The 20,835-nt window shown below is 37.8% G+C and overlaps 1 protein-coding gene across 1 annotated transcript in view; it reads right to left on the reverse strand.

Moving 5' to 3' along the window:
* LOC149218710 (wall-associated receptor kinase-like 21) overlaps window positions 1-18,390 on the reverse strand; it is a 34,966-nt gene extending 16,576 nt beyond the window's left edge. Inside the window, exon 1 of the mRNA XM_089384130.1 lies at window positions 16,979-18,390. Within this exon, the coding sequence (XP_089240256.1) occupies window positions 16,979-17,753 (775 nt within the window). The 5' untranslated portion in view covers window positions 17,754-18,390. The remainder of the gene's footprint in view (window positions 1-16,978) is intronic.
* Between the last annotated feature and the right edge of the window lie 2,445 nt (window positions 18,391-20,835).

Here is a 20,835-nt window from a genome sequence, read left to right on the forward strand (position 1 = left end):
TCCCATAGCCATTTTGGAGGTAGTAGGGCTTAAAGAGTGCGGACTTGGGCTGAGATGACAGTGGGCCCTTGTCCTGTGTGTGTTGGTTCTAGCAAGTTGCAAGTATCTTTGACAACCCTACTTACAGGAGCAGTAACAAGGCCCCTAGGAAATGTACCCAAACTACTAGGTACTTCAACAGGGACTTGGGGACTTGTTGGCCATCCGCAAGATGTTCCGGGCAGATTTTAGGGATGTTTTAGGCAGATTTCAAAGATTTCTTGGGCAGATTTCAAGGATAATCTGGGCTAAGGGGTGCACCCCTATTATAGCCCTTAAGACTTTTCAGTTTTAAAAAGATAATTTAAAAATGAACCAAGTGGCATTCCATTATTAGCCCTTAAACATGAACAAAATGCAGTTTAGCTTTAGGAAACTTAAGTGTTAGTTGGAACTATTTTCCATTTGCAATAAGGTCCATTAAGGATCTACAAGACAAAGAACTCTGCCAATAGCATATTTTTTCTCATATTTCTTCGTAATGATGAATCGCATTAAAACTTAAAAGGCATTTCCTTCACAATAGATTCTACAGATTTGTACATGCTACAGTTGTGTTGAAAACCACTACAAAACAATTTGGTTCTATAAAGAGATTACATGCATATTTTACATTAAGAAAGTGATTGAATAGGAATTTATTCAAACATTTAGTACCCAATCTAAGTCATTACTATCTAATTATTTTCACAATGCTCGAGGTTGGGATGGTAAAGGAACTAGACTTGAATGATTCTTGGAAAACCACGTACAATACGTAAAAGCTACGATGACCCCAAAAAGAGAGAAAAAAAAGAGCAAGAATTGCAAGGATCGACCCTTTGAAACGTGGCATTTCCTAGTTTTTTGACATGGAGGCTTTGCTTGCTATAATATTGTTGCTGAAAAGACAATAGTTAAATCACCAAACTCCCAAGTCGAAATCCATCTTACAAAACCCATGCTTTACAACTTCAGGTTCAGTTAATACAAAAGAATTGGATGGTAAAAATGATCAGATTGTCCAATCATCACCATCCACTCTCAAAACAGAAGATATACATGCCCAGACGATTCCCAATATATGCTTAGAACATCCTTGAAATTTGAGGAGAACATCCTTGAAATCTGCCCAGGATGTCTTAGAGACAACCAACAATTCCCAATGTCCCCGATGAGGTCCCCAGAAGTTTGGGGACATTTCCTAGGATTCCCCAAGTCCTTGAAACACAACAAAGACAGGAACGTAAAAAAAAATCTAGGGATGGGTCCCCATGCAAAATAGATCAAAATCATTCATAACTTCGATACCCAAGCATAGAGTTCCCCATAATATAATATATTATCCACAAGGGCCAAGACATGATATGTAAACATTGCACACATCAAAAATTCAAGTTGTTGTGTTTAAGTTGTTGAGGTGGTTTGCGCATAGCTATATGTATCTACGCTTCGATCATTTGCCCTTTCTTAAGTCGCAATGGTCCCAATGTGTTACTCCTCAATGATGAAAACTACACTTGAAGCTATTATAAAGTGTACCACTTAGCTAGATGTGCATGATGGTTGGCCTTGACAAACTCAAAAACATTGGTGAGTACCTTGGTACATGCTCATCGAAGTTTTAAATCAATGATGGCATCCAAGCTAAGTCACAGGACACGTCCCTCAAGGTCTCGTGTCCCTTATTTCACGTGTCGGACACGAAACGTGCCCTAAAACGTGTCGAAAACGTTTTTCTTCATGTCCTCCAATCTAGACACGTGTTTTGGACAGGCGAAAACGTGCCCTAATGTTTTTGGTTCTTAGGGCACATGTCCCATGAAAAGTGACTTTTAAAACCTGCAACATGGTTTGTTTTTGGGTTTTTTTGTCATTGTTCGCCACTGAAGTCGAGTTTGCTCATTGTTGAAATCAAATAGGTTGTGCAGTGTGAGGAATTCCATCACATTCGAGTGCAATGCTCACAACTTCACATCGACCTGGACCTGGAGATGCAGGAGACGAGTGCTCGCGTGCTTTGCTGAGAGTTTGGAGCACTAAAATTTCCTACAAGTTGTGTTATAGCCTACGGAACTTAACTTAATTATACACCAATGACCACGTATAGATCGTGTGTTGAAATAAAAAGCCCAACTCCCTGTCATGTGCTCATTGCTCACTACACCTTCGAGGCCTAAAGGGAGGGAAAGCTCAATTAACGCTCTAGTCAACAATGAAGTTTGAACACATAAATTTATTGCTCATAAACTACCTTATGTGAAGTTTGAACATGATCAAACTTGTTTGAAGTTAATAACAGAAGTTATAACATGAACAATGAACATTGCACGGTGAACATCATTGATGTAGTAAATTACTAAATAGTAAATAGTGTACACTGTATACTAAATACTAAATAGATATCATCATGATTCATATCTATATGGATCAAGCACTATATTTCAGTATTCATGTTTCTGGGATCATTGTGTCTCGTGTCGAATACTCCTATGTCCCTCGTGTCATGTTTCTGGGATCGTTGTGTCTCGTGTCGAATACTCCTATTTACGTGTCCTCGTGTCATGTGACTTAGCATCCAAGGCATGTGCGCATTGAAGTTTGATCAATGATGCTATCCTTTGGTGCACCATAGTTTTAAAAACCGACTAGTTCAAACTGGTTGCTCAAATAGGCATGGGTAATGAATCAACAGGAAAACCAAGTTTGAAGATCAGTTTGTACCAATTAGGTACCAAACTAATAAGTTTTGACCCTAACTGGCTAATCAAATATCACGTGTGAGGGGAGTTCAAGACCCCCAATGGGTTTTTAATGTGGTTTTGGAGGAAACAAGGGGTTGTTTGAACTTTGAAGTTTCCCTCCCAAAATAGCCCCGCTTGGCTATAAAACCAATCCTTCCCCTCTTAAACCCTAAACCTAAACAAAAAACCAAACTCAACCATAGGAATGCTAGCAATCAATGGTAATGTTAGATTCTTAAAGTAAAAGGATTTTTTCCTTTTACTAAAATTTTTAACAATACCTACCCATGGGGCGTAAAATAGACGATGATGGGGTGTACTGTTAAGTCACTTTGTGATGTGAAGGTCATTGGTTCAAAACTCCATGGGAAAAATCCAACCATGTTAAGGGCTAGTGTGGCCTAGGCCGGTGTGATCCCCACGTGATTTTGATGGCTTAGATACCCCTGTGTCACGGTTTCTCAAGCCATAGGTCAAACATGATGTAATATTTGGATAACTCAGACAACTTGACAAACAAAAAATTAACAATACCATTAATGTTTCAGGATGTTTGAGAGTGGTTCCAACCTTATTGGACTTCATATGGAGGAAGTAGAATTTCATATCCCACTCAAAATTCAGTAGATGTAACAGTTTTCAGGATTTTAGGAGTGGTAGGATTGCAACATTTTCATTGAATTCTATCATGCATGAGGGTATGGGATTAACATTTAATCAAGAGCATGAAGCAATTTATGTACCTTGACCTTGGTGGTATTTATTATTGAACTCCTCTAATGTTGGTGGTATTGATTATTGAACTCCTCTGATGTTGATGGTATTTATTGTTGAACTCCTCTACCATGGCCTTAACAAAAATGTACCCTTCACTCAAACCAAAATAACCGATTGGGCATGTTAAGATTTTTCTACCATGTTATAAGGTTGAGGAGATGAAACCTTCACTCAAATCAAAATCATTGGCTGGGCATGTTAAAATTTTTCAATTTCTAACATATTAAGATACCCATGGCCTTGTTGGCTCTGCAAGGAAAAGATGACTTGGCATACTTGCCAAGTGTGCAACCCTTGCACACCTCATGTTGATCCATGTTGCATTGTGGCAGCCTTGTTGCTATCTCCTTAAGAATTTTCAGTGCTCCATGTTGCAAATGTCCCATGTGTTTATGCCATAACTCCGCAAGCTCGTTGCATAAGTCACGGCCTCCTCTGTTAGTCAATGTTGCAGTTGTCTCAAACTGTAGTCTATATAGGCACTCGTGCCTAAACCCGATCTACTTTGGCACCTTGGAGCCTGAGGGATTTATAAAAACCCCTCCCTATCTGAAGGTCACCTCATACCCCTAATCCTCTAAATTTGAAACTGAAATAAGGTTCTTCTTGAGCCCCGGTACCTAAAGAAAATCTCTGAGATATAGAGGGTTTCCAAACTCCTTCTCAAAATGAAATATACCAATACCCTCGACCCAATACTTTTCATCATCTCCCATCTCAATATCAAATTGCATGTCCTTCTTTGCTAGTTTGCTAAAATGCTTCTTGTTTCCTGTCATATGACAAGACGCACCATTGTCCACATACCATAAACTGGTAGCCACCGAACTTGACATACAAGCAAGGAGTGATAACTCCTCAAAATGAAAGGAAATTGATCTATCTCAGCAAAGGTTGCTACTTGGTCCTTCTTGGACCCTTTCTTCCTGTTAGGGTATTTAATGCGTAATGCCCAAACTGGTGACACGAAAAACACTTGATCTTGCTAAGATCATATTTCTTCTTCTCACCCTTAGAACTTAGTTCTCCACCACCACTGCTCTTTTTACCCTTGGACTTGATCCCTTTGCTGGCTAGAGAGGAATATTTTTCATCTTCCTTGCTTTTAACATGAGATCCAACTTGATCTTGTCTATGAATCTCCTCCAGGACGCAATCACCCCACAAACACTCCCAATCTGGAAAGTTTTCTCGGGCACATATCCCATCCATGAAGGCTTTCCCTGATTTGGTGAAACCCAACATAGCAAAATTCACCAAATCCCTATCTGATATGGAACTGCCTTACCCACACCAAACAACCATTCCTTTACCTTGGAGAACATGGTGAGGTAAGAAACCACCGAATCTGACTTAGACATTTTAATTCTCCTGAGCTTGTCCTTCAGCACCAGGGTCCTGGCCTCGCTCGAAACCTGATAGAGACCAATGACGGTAGTCCACATTTCTTTGGCTTTCTTCTTCCCAGTCAGGGGAGGGATAATGTGGTCCTTAACTCCCTCCAAGGTAATCCTTCTTGTCTTGGCATCCATCTTGTTATGTTGAGCCAATTGTTGAGGATTTGTGGGTGCAACTGGGACATTATCAACAAAATCCCAAACCCCTTGTTCCTCCAACACCATTGTTATCCTTTCATGCCACGAACAAAAGTTGGACACACCGTCCAATTTGTCTTCAAATCTAAGACCCTGATATGCCATACTGCCAAATTAAATTGCTGAATACAAATCGCACTGGTAAAATCAATGCACATTGCTCAGAACCCTAACGGCCAAATCAATCTAATAAATTTGCTCCCTCTGAAATGCAGTATCTACTCCAAAAGACAAAATCTATACTTAGTCTTCAATCACAAACTTAGCTCTGATACCATGTTAGATTTCCTTAAAACCTAGTAAATTGACTCGCAATCTTCTAAGTATACACAAGATATACACACGAAACCCAAACTCCGGGGAAAACCTGCAACATTGTATGTATTTTATTATTCTTCTGCAGCGAAAGATTTTCTTCTAAAAATTACAAGGGAGAAACTCCCCTTTTATCATAGAAATACAATTGATGAGTCCTCCAAGATAAATCAATCTAATAACTGCCTCATCTATCTGCCAAAAGGTCATGCAAATTTGCCTATCTTCTAGCACGTGTTGATCTGGATTGGATCATTATATTGTTCGTCATCCATCTCGATGCATTCAAGTGGAAAAAGTGGAGGAATCAACTCATAAGACCATTTTTACTGGCGGGACCTAGTTTGGCAAAACGAGGTCTGAAACCTTCAAGGAGTGTTTTGAGGCATCAAACGACATTTTTGGGGGGTAAAACTTTGTCGTTGTAGCGCCGCACCTTTTCATACTATTCTACACATAGATATCTTTCCAACGACACAAGAAGCATGTCAATCAAAGTTTGTATGCAAAAGTTATGCCACTCAGAAGTTGACCTTCCTATTTTCACCACCACGGTTCAAGAAGTTGTCGCATCAGCCCCCATTATTCATGGAAAAAGAGATAGCCATATGATTGTGATGTAAAAGACTCTAGAAGAGTCTATATTGTAACTCTAATTAAGAGTTGATGTAGTCAAACTTAACCACTAGTAGGCTATCAGATTGTGTTATAACCAGGCCACTAGGAGGAAGAGGCATTCCATTCTTTCAAGTGCATTTGTTCCATAGCTTAGCAAAAATAGCCAAGAGGTATAGGAGGTAGAGCACAAAGAGAGGATTTGTGCACTGTAGCAACCCATGGGCCACAAGCCATACTTCTTTGTTCCTACATCCATATATCCAGACAGAGAGAGAAAGTGGAGCGACCTCACCTTCCAGCTGGGTTTTCTCCCAAAAGGGTTTCCCAGAGCATATTTTGTGTTTTATGTGTGAGTTTTTATTTTGCCATTCTCAATTTTCTGCATAATTTTTATTCGCATGCATGCACTAATTACAGTGAAATCTACAAAACTAAAAATTTAATAAAACTGTAATAGTGTAGAATTTTAGATTTTTAATATAATATTATCATATTTGTTGTGACGAACTGTCCAATGAAATATCCATGATAGTTTACAGATCATGTGCAAGCGCAAATTCTCTCTTCCAATGCACAAGTGCAAACTGGAGCTATGCAATTGATGATGAGGCTAAGGAAATTCAGCCTTTACTTGATCTGAATCTCTCCTGGAAATTGAACCTCTGCAAACTATTGAACTCTTAGCTCTTCCTTCGTTGCGCTCTCACGCCTGCTTGTGCTCAACTGACTTGCCACCAACTCACTTTATCTCCTCTTATAATTTCGACCTCAACCCTAATCTCCTTCTCAGTGGCTAAGATTAAACCATGGTCAATGGTTGAGATTAAATAATAAGTTAACTTGGGAACTTTTACTTTTTCCTGAGTCTAACTTTAGGAAATAATTATATTAATTAATATCCTGTTAAAATGGCAGTCTTTTATGTTATTTTGCTAATCTTAACACTTGGACAAGCATAACACTTCTTCTCTACTCCAATCAACATAAGACGCTTGGAAGAAGCATTGGAACCCTAGAAGGGATAATCTACTTCATCTATAGTTGATTCTTGCTTTGACTTGTGCTTTAGATTTGCACGATGATGATTCTCAGTCTTAGAGAATGTGACAAATTAGATGGTGCTTTCAATTTCATACCTTGGAAGCTCATGCTACAAATGCTCATGGAGGATATCCAGATTTGGGAGAATGTTGGGAGAGAGTTACACCTATAGATCTAACAAAGTTGGCCATCCATTACAAGTAGGAAGCCAAGGCAAAGCAAATCATTCTTGATTTGAAGAAGAATCACTACATCCCTTGCATTGCAAATAATACCAGTAAAAAGATGTTTGATGCTTTGGTTAGTTTATTTCAAAATACTTATGTTTCCTAACAAATGCTCTAACGAAACAAGTTTTTAGTGATCTGCATGAACAAGACAAATACAGTGGTAAGTTAAATAGCTAGGATCACAGAGTTGAGAGATCAATTGGCCTCCATACAAAGAATGGTGGACAATAAGGAGTTGGTGTGCTTGTCTTGAATAGACTTGTTACTTATTGGAGACCTTTTGTCCAAGGTGTATGTGCTTGTGAAGCATTCCCTACCTTTATGAAGATTTGGGATGACCTTGTGCAACAAGCGATCAAGTTGGAGTTATGTTTAGTGCAACAAGAGGAAATAAAAGAATTAGCCTTCATTAGGGAGACAAAGAAAAGAAGCAAAAAAGGATTCAAGAAGGATTTGGGTAAGGTGAAATGTTTCAGGTGTCACTAAATGGGACATTATGCTAGCTAGTTGAATATGATTTTTTGTTCCTTGTTTAACAAAAAACCTTCTTTTAATTTCTTGCATAACAAAGGCTCACTTTAGAGTTGCAGTGTTGCACTATCATTGATTGTAGTCGAGCTAGTGCAAGGCCTTTGGCTAGCAGTGTGGCAAATGATGACCTTTACAAGATGCTTGTTGATCCCATGACACTTATACATCCCAACAAGAAGCTAGATGAGCCTTCTAGTGTTGAGGAAGCATGTACAAAGTATGTATGGCATGGATACAAGTTTAGAAGCTATCATGGATTTAGTGATTGATTCCAAGCCTAAAGTTGACGGGAGTGTTGTAGAGTATAATGACTAGGGTATTGGATTCACATAGGAAGAGGGAGATAACCTTGAGGTTACTCTTGCTTTAATATTATGGCTTGCCATGGATATAGGTTTAAAATCTATTGTATAACCAATGATTGATTCCAAGTTTGTAGTTAATGGAGGTGTTGTAAAGTACTATGACTTGGGTGTTTGATTTACTCAGGAAAGGAGAGTTGACCTTGATGTTACTCTTGCTTTAAGATTTTCTCAAATAGAGGAAGGTGGCGTAGTTGAGGTTGAGGCTTTAGTTGTCGAGACTTTTGAAGTGAGAGGGCAGCAAACCCATGATTACAAGTCGTTCACAGTTTTGAATTGTGATGTTGACCTAAGGGATGTTGGAGTTAGGCAAGTGGCTTACAATCCAAGGTTTTGTTTCTTCAAACTCATTAGTGTTGAGTGTTCTTTGGAAGTTTGAGATGTTATTATGATAGCAACTAGTGTTGTTGGATACATTAAGAAATCCATAGCTAACAAGATCTACATTCTAACACAATGGAAGACCATTGTGAGTAAAGATGTGAAGCTTAATGAGGATGTGAGCTCTTCCAGTTCACAGGGTTCCTCCTCAATAATTGAAAAGGAGAGAGGAGGTTATTGTTCTAAAGGTTGATTCAAAAGTTAGAGTAGAATCAAATCCAAGAGTGTATGAGGCGAGATTGGGGATGGAAATACCCTCACCTTCTACTCTAGTAGAGGAATCCAAGATGACTTACCCAACCATTGCACAATGCACAGGCACATAGAAGAGATTAGATATTGAGTGACTGAAAGTATACGTCCTAGGAGATATGCTAGCCATATTACACTCACTTCTTCCATTTCTGAGCATTCTAATGGTTTTGAGGAGGTGAGGTGTGATGACTTGATGGAGAAGTGTGATGTTTGGGGAGAGTTCCTTTCCAAGAGCCAATGGTTGATTCCAACACTACAACAAGTTTAGACTTGCAATTGGCAAGTTTTTTAAGTCACAAAGAGAGAACATTAGTGTTGGTCGAAACACTTTCTTGACAAAAACAAGGTGTTAACTTTTGGGGTTACTCTAAAAGTGTTTTGAAATGAAAAATTGTTCATTTACTAAGCTATATCCAATATAATAAGGATAAATAGTTGGAATCCATTAGGAACTTGAGGGTGCTTCATGTGAGGTGAGGTACATGTTGTATGGATGAACCTTGTATGTGTTATGATGGAGACAGACATGTCAGATGGTTTGCTTGTTCATTACTAGACCTCATTTTAGCACTTGCGTGGCTTTCTTCCTTGGAGCATTAGAGACATATGGAGCATGGTGTCTTTTTCATGGCGACCACATGGAGGTTAGTAGCTTGATTGGTAAGACAACTTGCTTTGGAGGAGCATTAGACATCTTAGAGGAGTGTGTCTATGTCGAGCCCTAGATGGCATGGACACACTTGGTTGTTTGCATGTAGGTTTGTGCTTGACTTGAGAACACTTGGATTGAGGGTGTGATCATGTAGGAGGGGTGGACTTGGAGGAGCACAAGGCCTAGGAGAAGCATTGGAGTAATGGAGGCTTGTGGAGGTGGAGAGTTCTTTAGAAGCATTCATGCCTGAAAGCCTTGCTTGCTAGAAATCTTCACATTGTAGTTTGACATTTGTCAGTTGTAGAGGAAGCACTTCACATGTGGACTATCATCTTGTGGATTGGGTTGCTTGTAGTGGATTACAACCACTATTATATTGTTGGACTTCCTTACCTCTAATATAAAAAAAGAGGAAGCAAAGATCCCTTTCATTCGTTTATTCATCACAAACTTCTATTAAAGATGTTAGGGATGGATTGCACTAGTTTTTCTCTCGTGTACTCATTCTACTATCACCCTTTGACTTAGCACACTAGGGTTCTTGGAGAAGTTCAAGGGAAATACTAGGTTTAGGGTTTCACCCTAAGGAGGCAAAGAAGCTAGGGTTTGTGGTAAACCATAGAGTGATCAAGATGACATTGTATCTTGTAGCTCTTGTAAGAAAAGAAGACTAGGGTTTTGGAAACCCCAGTACTATTTATTATGCTTATTGAGGAGAATAAGAGAAGGAGATGTTGTGCAAGTGCCAAGAACCAAGGAGTACTTGTCAATGATGATGCTAGCTTGGTGAAGATTCTATGTGAAGTGTCAAATTTGGTTAGGAGTGATTTCTAGCTAAGAGTTGGTAGCTAGGGTTTTCCTGGTTTCCCTAGTTAGGATTTGGAGAGCTTGAAATTATACCATCTAGTGATGAGCTATGAGTATCCCTTATATACAAATGAAATGTTTCAATTGTCCAATTATTGTGTACTTGAAAATTTGATTTTCAGTTTGTGTTGTCTCCTTCATTAGGTGATTTCCAACACTTCTTGTTCATGCTTATTTGACATAACATAAGGCTGAAATTTTTAAGAGAATTAACACATATCTAGAAGATTACAAAGCATATTTACTGTTGTAAAATTTTGTGTAAAGCAGTAATTTCCTAAGTTACCAGGATTTGGATATGGATAGGGATCTGGATCTAGATTTGCTAGTTTTCTGAAAATCCGAGATCCAGATCTAGATTCGCTAATTTTTTGAAAATCAGGGATCCGGATATGTCAAGTACAAAAAATATAATAATATTTTTTTTAATTTAAAAACCATTTTTAGAGTTCAAAAACCAAATCCATTTATAAATCGCAACATTTAGAACTGAAACCATTAGATATATTATAAATATGAAGACTGAAACATTAAAATGATGCATCCTCCCTCATACAAAAAGAATAATATCATAAATGATAATAGTAAGTACAAAAATGAGCATCTCATCCATGATCACTCTACTAATATCATAATGTGCAGTAGATTTAACTACATATCCTCAAATGGATCCACATCATCTTCTACATATTGCAACTCTACATCATGAATAGATCATGGGGGTCCTAGAATGTAGGAAGTTGCATCAGTAGGTTGGACTGGTGGTGGAACAATATCCTCAAGTAGGTTGAGGTGAGTCATGGCATTCAGTGTCAAGTTCAAGTCAGAGATCTCAGGCTCCATATCCCACATCCTGCTCGGACCTTTTTTATACTCTGGTTCAACATGTGAAGAAGACAGAGGTTGGAATGAACAAACACAAGATCCTTAGCCTTTGCCACTCCCAACGTGTTTCGCTCACTAAATGGATGAAGCCATATGTACTCCAATTCCTCTCAGTTGATGAGGAACTAGCAACTTGTGATAACAACCTCGTGGCTAGCGTCGAAAAATGAACACTATCCCCACCATGGAAGCACCACCAAGTAATAGGATCAATATGCCCTCGATCATCCATAACTATTGGATATGAAAAGTTACCAGTAGATTGTACAAATCCTCCAAATCCTTAACGTACTTCCATTACAACTCCCACATCTCTATAAATTTTCCTCAAAGTTGTCTTGTATCCTTATACCACTTCAGAATCCTTGTTAGGCATTGTTTTACCAAGTAAAGACAAAATTTTGGAATTATAATACTTGGGGTGCAATGCATAAGCCAAAAGGTGTAATGGTGTGGTCATTTTGTTCCAATTTTCCATAACTATGTCCTTCACTTCATAATAAAATGTTTCAAAAGGGTCATTTTCACTTGCTTTGATAATTTCTCTTCTCCTCTCCAACATACTATCAATGTTTTCATAAACTTCCCTCAAGCAAGGTGTATCTGTATCAAATGTCCTGATCAAAGTCAAGATTGGTTCAGTAAAGCGCAAAAGGTATTGGACCTTGTCCCACCATGCATCATCAAGAATGATGGACTTAATTTTTTGCCTTCTATCAAAAGTGGAAGTCCTCCATGATTCCCAAAGAGGGTCAATGACCATTGCTTGTAATGTTTGTCTCACCTCCACAAGCCTCTTTATGACAAGAGTGTGGGAGGCAAAATGGGTTTCAGCAACCTAAAAGTTTCAAAAATTCAAATCTCAAATGAGAAACCATATATAAATTTGTAATTAGAATTAAAAATTTCCAACTTCCAATACAAATAATATTGATTAAAAAAAGTTTAAAGAGTACCTTCAGTAGCTCCAACTTTGCAAAACCTTAGGGACATTGAATGATTGGTTATGAACATTTGGATTTCTTTTGTTGCTACATATATTTCATTAATCCATTCAATCTCACCAATCTTGGCAAGCATAAGGTTCAATGAATATACTGCACATGGATTCCAAAAGATGTGATCATATTGACTCTCCACAATCATACTTGCAACTCTACAAACTTGTGCATTGTCCGTAATGACTTGGACAATATTATGTGGTCCCACACTTTCTATTGCATCAATAAGAATTGTGGATATGAAAGATGCATCTTTCTCTATTCCACTACAATCAGCAGCCTTCAAAAGCATTGCCCCTTGGGGGCATATTGCAATAACATTAATTAACAAGCGGTTTTTTTGGTGTCTCCATCCATCAGAAACGATGGACACCCCTATTTTTGCCCATGTATCCCTGATTAACTGTAGTTGTTTATCCACATATTGTCTCTTTGGTGCCAACAAAGTAGTGCGGACTTTTTCATATCCAAGGCTCTTGTACCATTTTTGTGCTTCATTAACTGCCTTAATCATTTGTTGCCAATAAGGAGAATGCACCAAATTGAACATTGGCCCATTTGCATAGATGCAACAAGCTACATGTTCATCGGCTATGTCTCTACCCTAGTTATTGAACGTTGCTTCAAGAGGGCCTAGAGTGGGCCTTTTATTAGTTGTGCCAGCAGGCCTAGATGGCAATGGAGACCTAGTTGTAGAGATTTGCAGAAAGTGCTTTCCCTTAGCAAGCTTCCTATCAGAAGCATCTTGCAAAGATGCATAGAATTTTATTTTCCTAACACTCAAACCTTGGCGAGGTATTCCATTTGCATCTTTTGGCCTAGTGCATACTTGCACCCCTGTGTTAGTTTGTCCAGTCATATGGGCTTTCACTCTAGCATATGAGCCATTTTTTATATCTTAGCATTCTTTAGAACCACCTCCAAGATTTTTTCCAAAAATCTCCACATACTGCCATAAAGGAAATTTTGGGTCTGTTTTGATGTTTTGCCCTTCACTCTGTTGTGATGGTTCCATTTCTATAAGTTATAGCCTTGTCGGGTATAGTGTGTGATTGACTGCATATAGAATTCAAATTATAATTTATTATCAATAATTTAAAATTTAAAATACATAAAATTAAAACTTAAAAAAATTGAAAATGTTTAATGTACAGTGTTTAATGTTTAAAAAATGTTTAATTGTACACCTAAGAGTCCCCTGTGCATTGTAGTGAGTAAAAAATTTAAAAGAGATTTAATGTATACCAAAAATTGCATTGTGCATTTCGACAGCAATGAAAAAATTTATTATATAATGCAGAAATTAACCTTTCAGTGCTTTCACCCTTGCTCTGTCCTTGTCACAGGTCCCTGTAAGCTCTGTTCGTCCCTGTAATTTAATTTTTTTAAAGGGTCAGCAGCCGTTGCTATGGACTCAGTTGAGGTTGTTGTGCAGTGTGGGGTCGACGGGAGAACGTTGGAGATTGCTGTCACTTGTGCAGTGGGGGGTCGACAGTCGTTGTTGTGGAGACGAGGTTGTTGTGGCAGTGTGGAGTCGCTGGTTGTTGTGGGCCCTGGAGTCATCGGTTTGTTGTGGGCCTGGGGATATTCGCCTTCGAAGAAGTTAGAACTTAGAACCCTTCGTTGTGGGCTCAAGCTTCAGTGCTCACTGCTGTCACCTGTGCGTTGTTGCGGCCGACAAGTTAGAACCCGATTGGCACAAGCTTCAATGCTCACTGATGTCCGTTGTTGCGGCCGACAAAGCATAACGATGGTCTACTTCGGTCGAATGAACATGTTAAAAACCTAAAAACAAACCTAAATTTTAAAGGAGTTGTCTACGGATGAGGAGGAATTGCCCGCAAAAAAAATCAAAAAAAATTGTAAATGCAGTGTTTGAATAGTGTTTCGATCATATTTTTAGGGTGAAAATGGATTCAGCACTATTAAAACGTTTAATATACTTAAAATTAAAAAAGACACCTAAAATTATGAATTTTGACAACTTTTACTTTACTTGGATTTACAAAAATAATCCCTGACGAATTTTTCAAAATATAAAAGGAATTTCCATAACTTTCAGGGCAAACCAGCATAGAGCATAATATTTAAACTACGCCAATTTAAAACTCGGTTTTTACAATTTTGAAATCTGGCTGTGCGCTCACGGGATCTGTCTTTGTCATCGGAATTTGTTTCTGGACGTTGGGATCCGTTTCGGAAAACAATGGATCCGCCACCATACCGTATCTCAACCGGTTCTAGCCGAATCAGGATCGGATACACGGATCTGTGGATCCTGGACACTCGACCACCAGATCTGGTAACTTAAGTTCAAGGAACTGATTGCATCAATAGATGTAGTTATCAATTGTGAAAAACTATTCTAGTCCTAGCTAGACTAGGATTTCAACAGATAGAAACAGCAATACCCTCATCACGGTAAAATAAAAGTCACACAACTCAAACTTTGGTATGACTCAGAAAGCCCGAAGGATATTGCAATAGTAATATTTCTTGTTTCTCCTTTTCTCCTTTTCTGTCATTTTATATAGGAGATGCTCGGCAAACTCCCTTATAGTCAATATTTTATGTTTTTCATTACAGTACCATCAACCAGTGTTGAAAACATCGGCATCGGCAACAAATTGGCAAGGATCTAGAAAATATCTTCTCAGAAACATCAGCAAAATTTAGTAAACAGTGGCAAACATCAAAAAATACAAAATATATTCATTCTTTTCAAAATCAGTGTAAACAAAAAAAACCACTTGAGGAAAAAATTGTGATTTTTTCAGGCCTAAAATAGGTTGGCTGAAAAAATCAAGATTGACGAAAAATTGGCAAGGTTATCAACACTGCTATCAACCTTATTCATTATTAGCAGCCATTAAAAAATACCTTTTTTATTTTATTATCATTTGTTATTAACTTATCCCCTCATCACAGCCATACAACTGATAAAAATAGGTTCCGTTAGCATCACAAGCATATTTCATTATGCTTCTTCATTCTGTTAAAAATACATCTTCGTGGCTCTGGTTTAAAGTATTTGATACACCACCTGCAAGTTTTTATTATGATATGCTTACAACAACATCATTTATTATTTGGAAACCTTAATTCAGAGCTGGCTCAACATAATTCCGTTGCTGCATGGACTCAGGAACATCTTGTAATATTTTTTGACAAGAAAAAATGAAATGCAGCAGCACGCATTAGACAAAATTTATAGTGGTCAGTTTATGAGGAATTTCAAGACAATCCACTAACATAAATGATCTACATAGAGAAAGACGGATGAACCTAATGAAGAACTTCAAGAGTTTCAGTGTTCAACAGAGCATATCTGATGATATAGATGAAGGTTAATTCTACCAAGAGCTAATTGGATGAACACTGGCTATGTCTTTATTGAAATTCCCACTTCAAGCACCCAGCCATTACTAATTACTTTAAAGTCGATACTGAACCTTCTCTGTGAATATAAACACTCTCCCTTGTGCACCAAAAGATATTTGATCCATTTGCCCTTAGGCACATAGTTTTTCATTACTGACATGAACTTCACAGCATTAGATTACAAGTCTAAGGATTCGTCAACATTAAGAATATTTTCGTTTTTCTAAAGCATTGGATAATAATACAATCATTTCATCTCTCAAAGCCAAATATTTTACCCATTGAAATTATTAAAAAAAAAAAACAAAAACTGCATCTTAGGGGACTGGTTAAAGTAAGTCACGTCTCATGCAGCATAACCATTCCAAAAGAAATTCTATTTTTAGTAGTATTTTAATCCAAAGGGCTAATAAGTAATTCCTATTTAGTAGTAACTGAAGGAAATTGCCCCTCCCTTATATTGCGGAAATCATTTGACCCCTTGTTTCAAAAATTTTGATTATTAGCCAAAAGCCTAACTATGGGATGAAAGTCTTTGTATCCAGGAAAGAAAAATAATGTTTGTTGAATGAAGATGCCATATACATACAGTCACGTCATCTACGAATCTCAATTCCTCAGAAAATGCTTCTCAGCATCTGCCTACAGGTTATTAATATCTATGAACAGATTTTGCATTTTTTCAGTTGACCACTATGAAAAAAGTAGAAGCAAATGAATCTCCATATCAAGACTGCAGTGGTGGCCGTGTCACAGTTAACGGGTGGCAATTGCCAATCTAGATCGGAACGTTAAAATCACGCACATCCTAATACAAATACCACTGCAGACCATATGAAAGTCAGGAACTAGTGCTGCAACACCAAAAGCTATCAGCCCACCAAGGATTTGAGCATTTCCCAATCCCCCTTCAACCTAAAGGTAAACAATAGCTCTAAAGTTGAATGACAACACTGTTTTAACTTTTCACAGTTACAGATACTAAAAATGTATTGCATAGAGAGAAACGAGGAGCTTTACAGCACCGGTGGGGTGGGGGATCCATGAACAGTTCCTTTGCGTAACGCTGCATTGGATCTAGACTCCGCATGGAATCTATTGAATATGTACAGTAGCCCATACCTGTCTAAACCTGAGCTTGAGTTCCGAAGCCGGAAGACGAATATCTCCAGTTCACACAAATAGCTATTGGTAATTGAAACCTCAACTTCGGGCTTTGCGAGGTGCATATCAGACCCGGGTTTAGATGGGTCTGTACTAATGTAGAAAATAATGGAAGAAAATGCATGATGAAAATTTATATCACGGAAATGGGTTAGACTTACCTTTGAAACATCCTGCTCCATCTGTAAATCCATCACCTTCATAACCAGGATTGCACTGGCATCTAACACCGCCCTTGATGGTGGTTGCCTTCACACATACTGCATTTGGCGAGCACCCGATGTTTGAGCAGTTTCTCGGCAAAGCCCACTCCATCTTCAGCCCATATTCAGCATCTACAGTGGGAGCAAGGGGACTGGAGAGAACCCAACTGCTAAATGCACTGCAGTGGAACTTTGCAAAGATTGAAATGCTGTTACCTAGCTGCCAGAGTGTGGTATTGGAAAGAGGGTAACAGCAAGTAGCATTGTATTTACACTCTGTGTTATTTTGCTGAATAGGTATATTGCAATCAACAAGACAGGCCGAAGAGTTCCTACAGTCTGAGAGCTGAAGGAAGTTTTCAAGGGAGATTCCATAGTGCTTATTGCCCCTGAAACTAAAAGAATTCACATTGAGCTCGCATGATGAGTTGAGAGGATCTATCAGAAAGCTGTCTGATAAGAAACTGAGAACGTTGTATTTGTTGTCATCTAAATTTACGACGGGGGTGGAGTTTAAGCATTCCAGATTGAAGCCTGGAAGTCCACACTCAGGGTCCAGGTAGAATGGGTAGGGAATTGCTATGGACCCACAACGCTCATTGCATTTGTTCTTATGGTGGGCTACGCTGGATGAACAGTAGGGCAGATCCGGGATAACCAAGATGAAAAATACCATCAGCAGGGACCAAAATGAAACAGGAAAACTGAATGAACCAGCCATTAAAACTATCATCCAAGATGGCTACACAGATCCATATTTCCAAAGAACTAAATGCCCATTTTCCTAATTGGGTTGCCGCAAGCAATGTTCAATTTCTCATATTAATCTGATCTTCTGCAGAATACCCATTTTAAAATCCCATGTCCTTCAACACCCGCTGTACCGATGGGGGCAGATCAGAGAACACCCGTATCTTTTTCAAGGACCGTCGATCAGTGTGCATGATATTTGCGAACTGTGCACTCCTCTTCACAGCCCCAATTTAAAATTCATGGGTCCCATAAATTTCGTCCCAGCAAGCGTTTATCTATCCGAGGCAACCCTTGTTCGAGGTCCCATACACATAGAGATCAACACCCTCCCTTTCTGCTACCACCGCTTTGTACTTTCGAGATGTTTTCAGATGTGACTACGCCTTTTGGCTTCACCATTGTCAACCTGTACCTGAGATATGAAGTGGGTACCGGAAAGTGCAAGCTCACTTTGCAGAAAATCCTCCCAGTGGCCCAATTAGTACTGTAGTTGGTAGGTTAAAAGGTCGTTTGCGTGCTACCGCTCTGTTGCAGAGGAGAGGAATATAGAAAGAGTGAACCGAAGACAGGTTGGCTATCATGATGGTGACACTATGAATGGGAGGGAATCTCAATTCTGAATTAGATTTGAATTTACACAGATCAGTATGAGTAAATTATAAAATTATAGCTTCTACTAACAACAACAGAAAGCCACATGGGCTATTCGATCGGGTTGACCGACAACAAAGAAATATCAGTATAAATAAATCGTAAAAATTATAGCTTCTACTAACCATCGAAATCCAGATGTACTATTCAATCAGGTTGACCGACTACTAAGAATACGGTGCTAAGTTAACTTAATGGTAATGGTAAAGGTAAATGTATATTTTACTTTGTAGGTAAAAGTTTTTGGAATGAATTTGAGTAAATTTATTGAGTTTGAGCGATGGTGAAATACTAATAATAGTAATAATAATAATATCTATTTTTAAGGTCGGTCTAGTATTTAGTGTATGAGACTTTTTGTTTATATTTTTGAATACATAAATGGATTCAACTTCTTGAACAAAAAAAAATTGGGCAATTGAATTATGTAAATTAAACAATTTAAACTCGAGGATTTTAAAATTAACCAAAAATAACCAAGGAAAAATGTCCGAGCCATTTTAAATTTATAAGATCTTTGACTTTATATATTATTAAGTTTAGTTATTTAAAAGAAATTATTTATGTATGGTTAAATTTAGTTATTAAAAGGAAGTTTGTTCCAAGGTTATAGAATTATAATCTTTAAAGCTTATAAAATTGTTTTAGTTGTAATAGTTATTAGTTTATAAAATTATTTGAGTTGTAATTCATTTTTAAGGATAAAAATGATGTAGTCAAGTCTCACTAGCACAGTTGGTTGAGGATGGGCCTCGTCAACAAGGCTACCCAAGAGCAAAACCTCGCAGGGGGTGGTTGTGCTATGTGCTAGGGGAGGAGACATGGTAAAAAAATCCAGTCATCTTAGGGCTAGTGTGTGATCCCCAGGTGACATTGACGAATTAGATGTCCCTGGTCGTGGTTCCTCAACCCACAGGTCAAGCCTGGAGAATCACAGACAACTTGACAAGCAAACAAAAAGGATAACTATGATGTAGTTAAGTCTCACTAACACAACTAGTTGAAGATTGGTCTCTTTAGTAAGGCAACCAAAGATCAAGCCTCATGGGGGGTGGTTGTGCCATGTGCTAGGGGGAGGAGACATGTCAAAAAATCCAATTAACATAGGGATGGTGTGTCCCATGGCGGGTGCGATCCCGGGTGACTTTGATGGGTTAGATGTCTCTGGGTCATGGCTCCTCAAGCCACAAGTCATGGATCACAAACAACTTGACAAACAAAAAAAATGACTATTTTTATGTACCTAAAAAGTATTAAATTATAAATTTGAAAGTAATTTGGTAAAAAAATAAATATAATTAGAGTCATGTCATGAAATAATGTTTGTATGGATCATTCATTTTTTAAATTGATTTAAATTATTAAAATTTTGATGTTTAAATAGGTATAATTTAATTAATAGATGTAATGACTTTTTTTTACAGGAATCAGTTATACAATTTCCAACAAGATTGTGAATTTGTGTTGTTTAAAATGCACTTCTAAATGTATAAATGAATTCAACACCCTAAAAACCCGTGAACTTTGCAAATTAAACAATTTAAACTTGTGATTTTTAAAAATATTGAACTTTGCAAATTAAACAATTTAAACTCGTGATTTTTAAAAATATTTATCAAATTTTAGGCAAAATTGACCCAAAAAAAATGTTGGATAAGCATTAATTCATTTATTAAAATCCTAACTTTTTTATGTTCAAGTTTCAATGCTAAGGAAGATTGCTACCAAATCATGTGTTTTTTATAATAATTAAAGGAGAAGTCTATCGAGACAACAATTTCACTGGAACAGCGAATTTGTCATCAGAACCTGGCAAATTTTTTTCAAGAAATATGACTGTGAGAGTGCTTGAATCGTTTTTTTTATGGTGGAAATGGATTTAGCACCATCAAAAACACCTAGGGCACCCAAAATTTTGAAGCTTGATAGTTGTAACCCAGATTTCCAAAAAAAAACATTGTATTTTGTCGAATTAATGCCTAATTTTCCATTCTTTTATGGCCAAAAATGTCTTCTCCTTAGACTACCCTATAATTAAATATGTAATTTTTCAAGATATAAAGAAATCGATGGTTTGTTAAAATTATTTGGGTAAAGCCCAAATTTAAAATATATTTGCTACCATTATAATCTCTAAACTAGTGCCAACAACTCACAAACCAACACATACTAAAAAACTTATGATTTGACCCATCTATTATTGAGTTGTGTACAATCAAAAAACACCCCACAATGCTCCTTTCAATATAAAATAAAAGGTGTTAACAATAATTCATTGCTCAATGTTCAACATATTTATATTGTTGAGCAATCAATAAGTACTAGTAATGTTGCATTAATATCAATATGCCCCTCCTGGATGCAGGTGAACAGTACAGTTAGGGGTACGAAGATGGCGGGATGGGCCGGCG

This window comes from Pinus tabuliformis, chromosome Q (genome assembly GCF_031772625.1).
Source record: "Pinus tabuliformis cultivar Carrire ecotype Pingquan chromosome Q, CPIR1, whole genome shotgun sequence".
NCBI lineage: Eukaryota > Viridiplantae > Streptophyta > Pinopsida > Pinales > Pinaceae > Pinus > Pinus tabuliformis.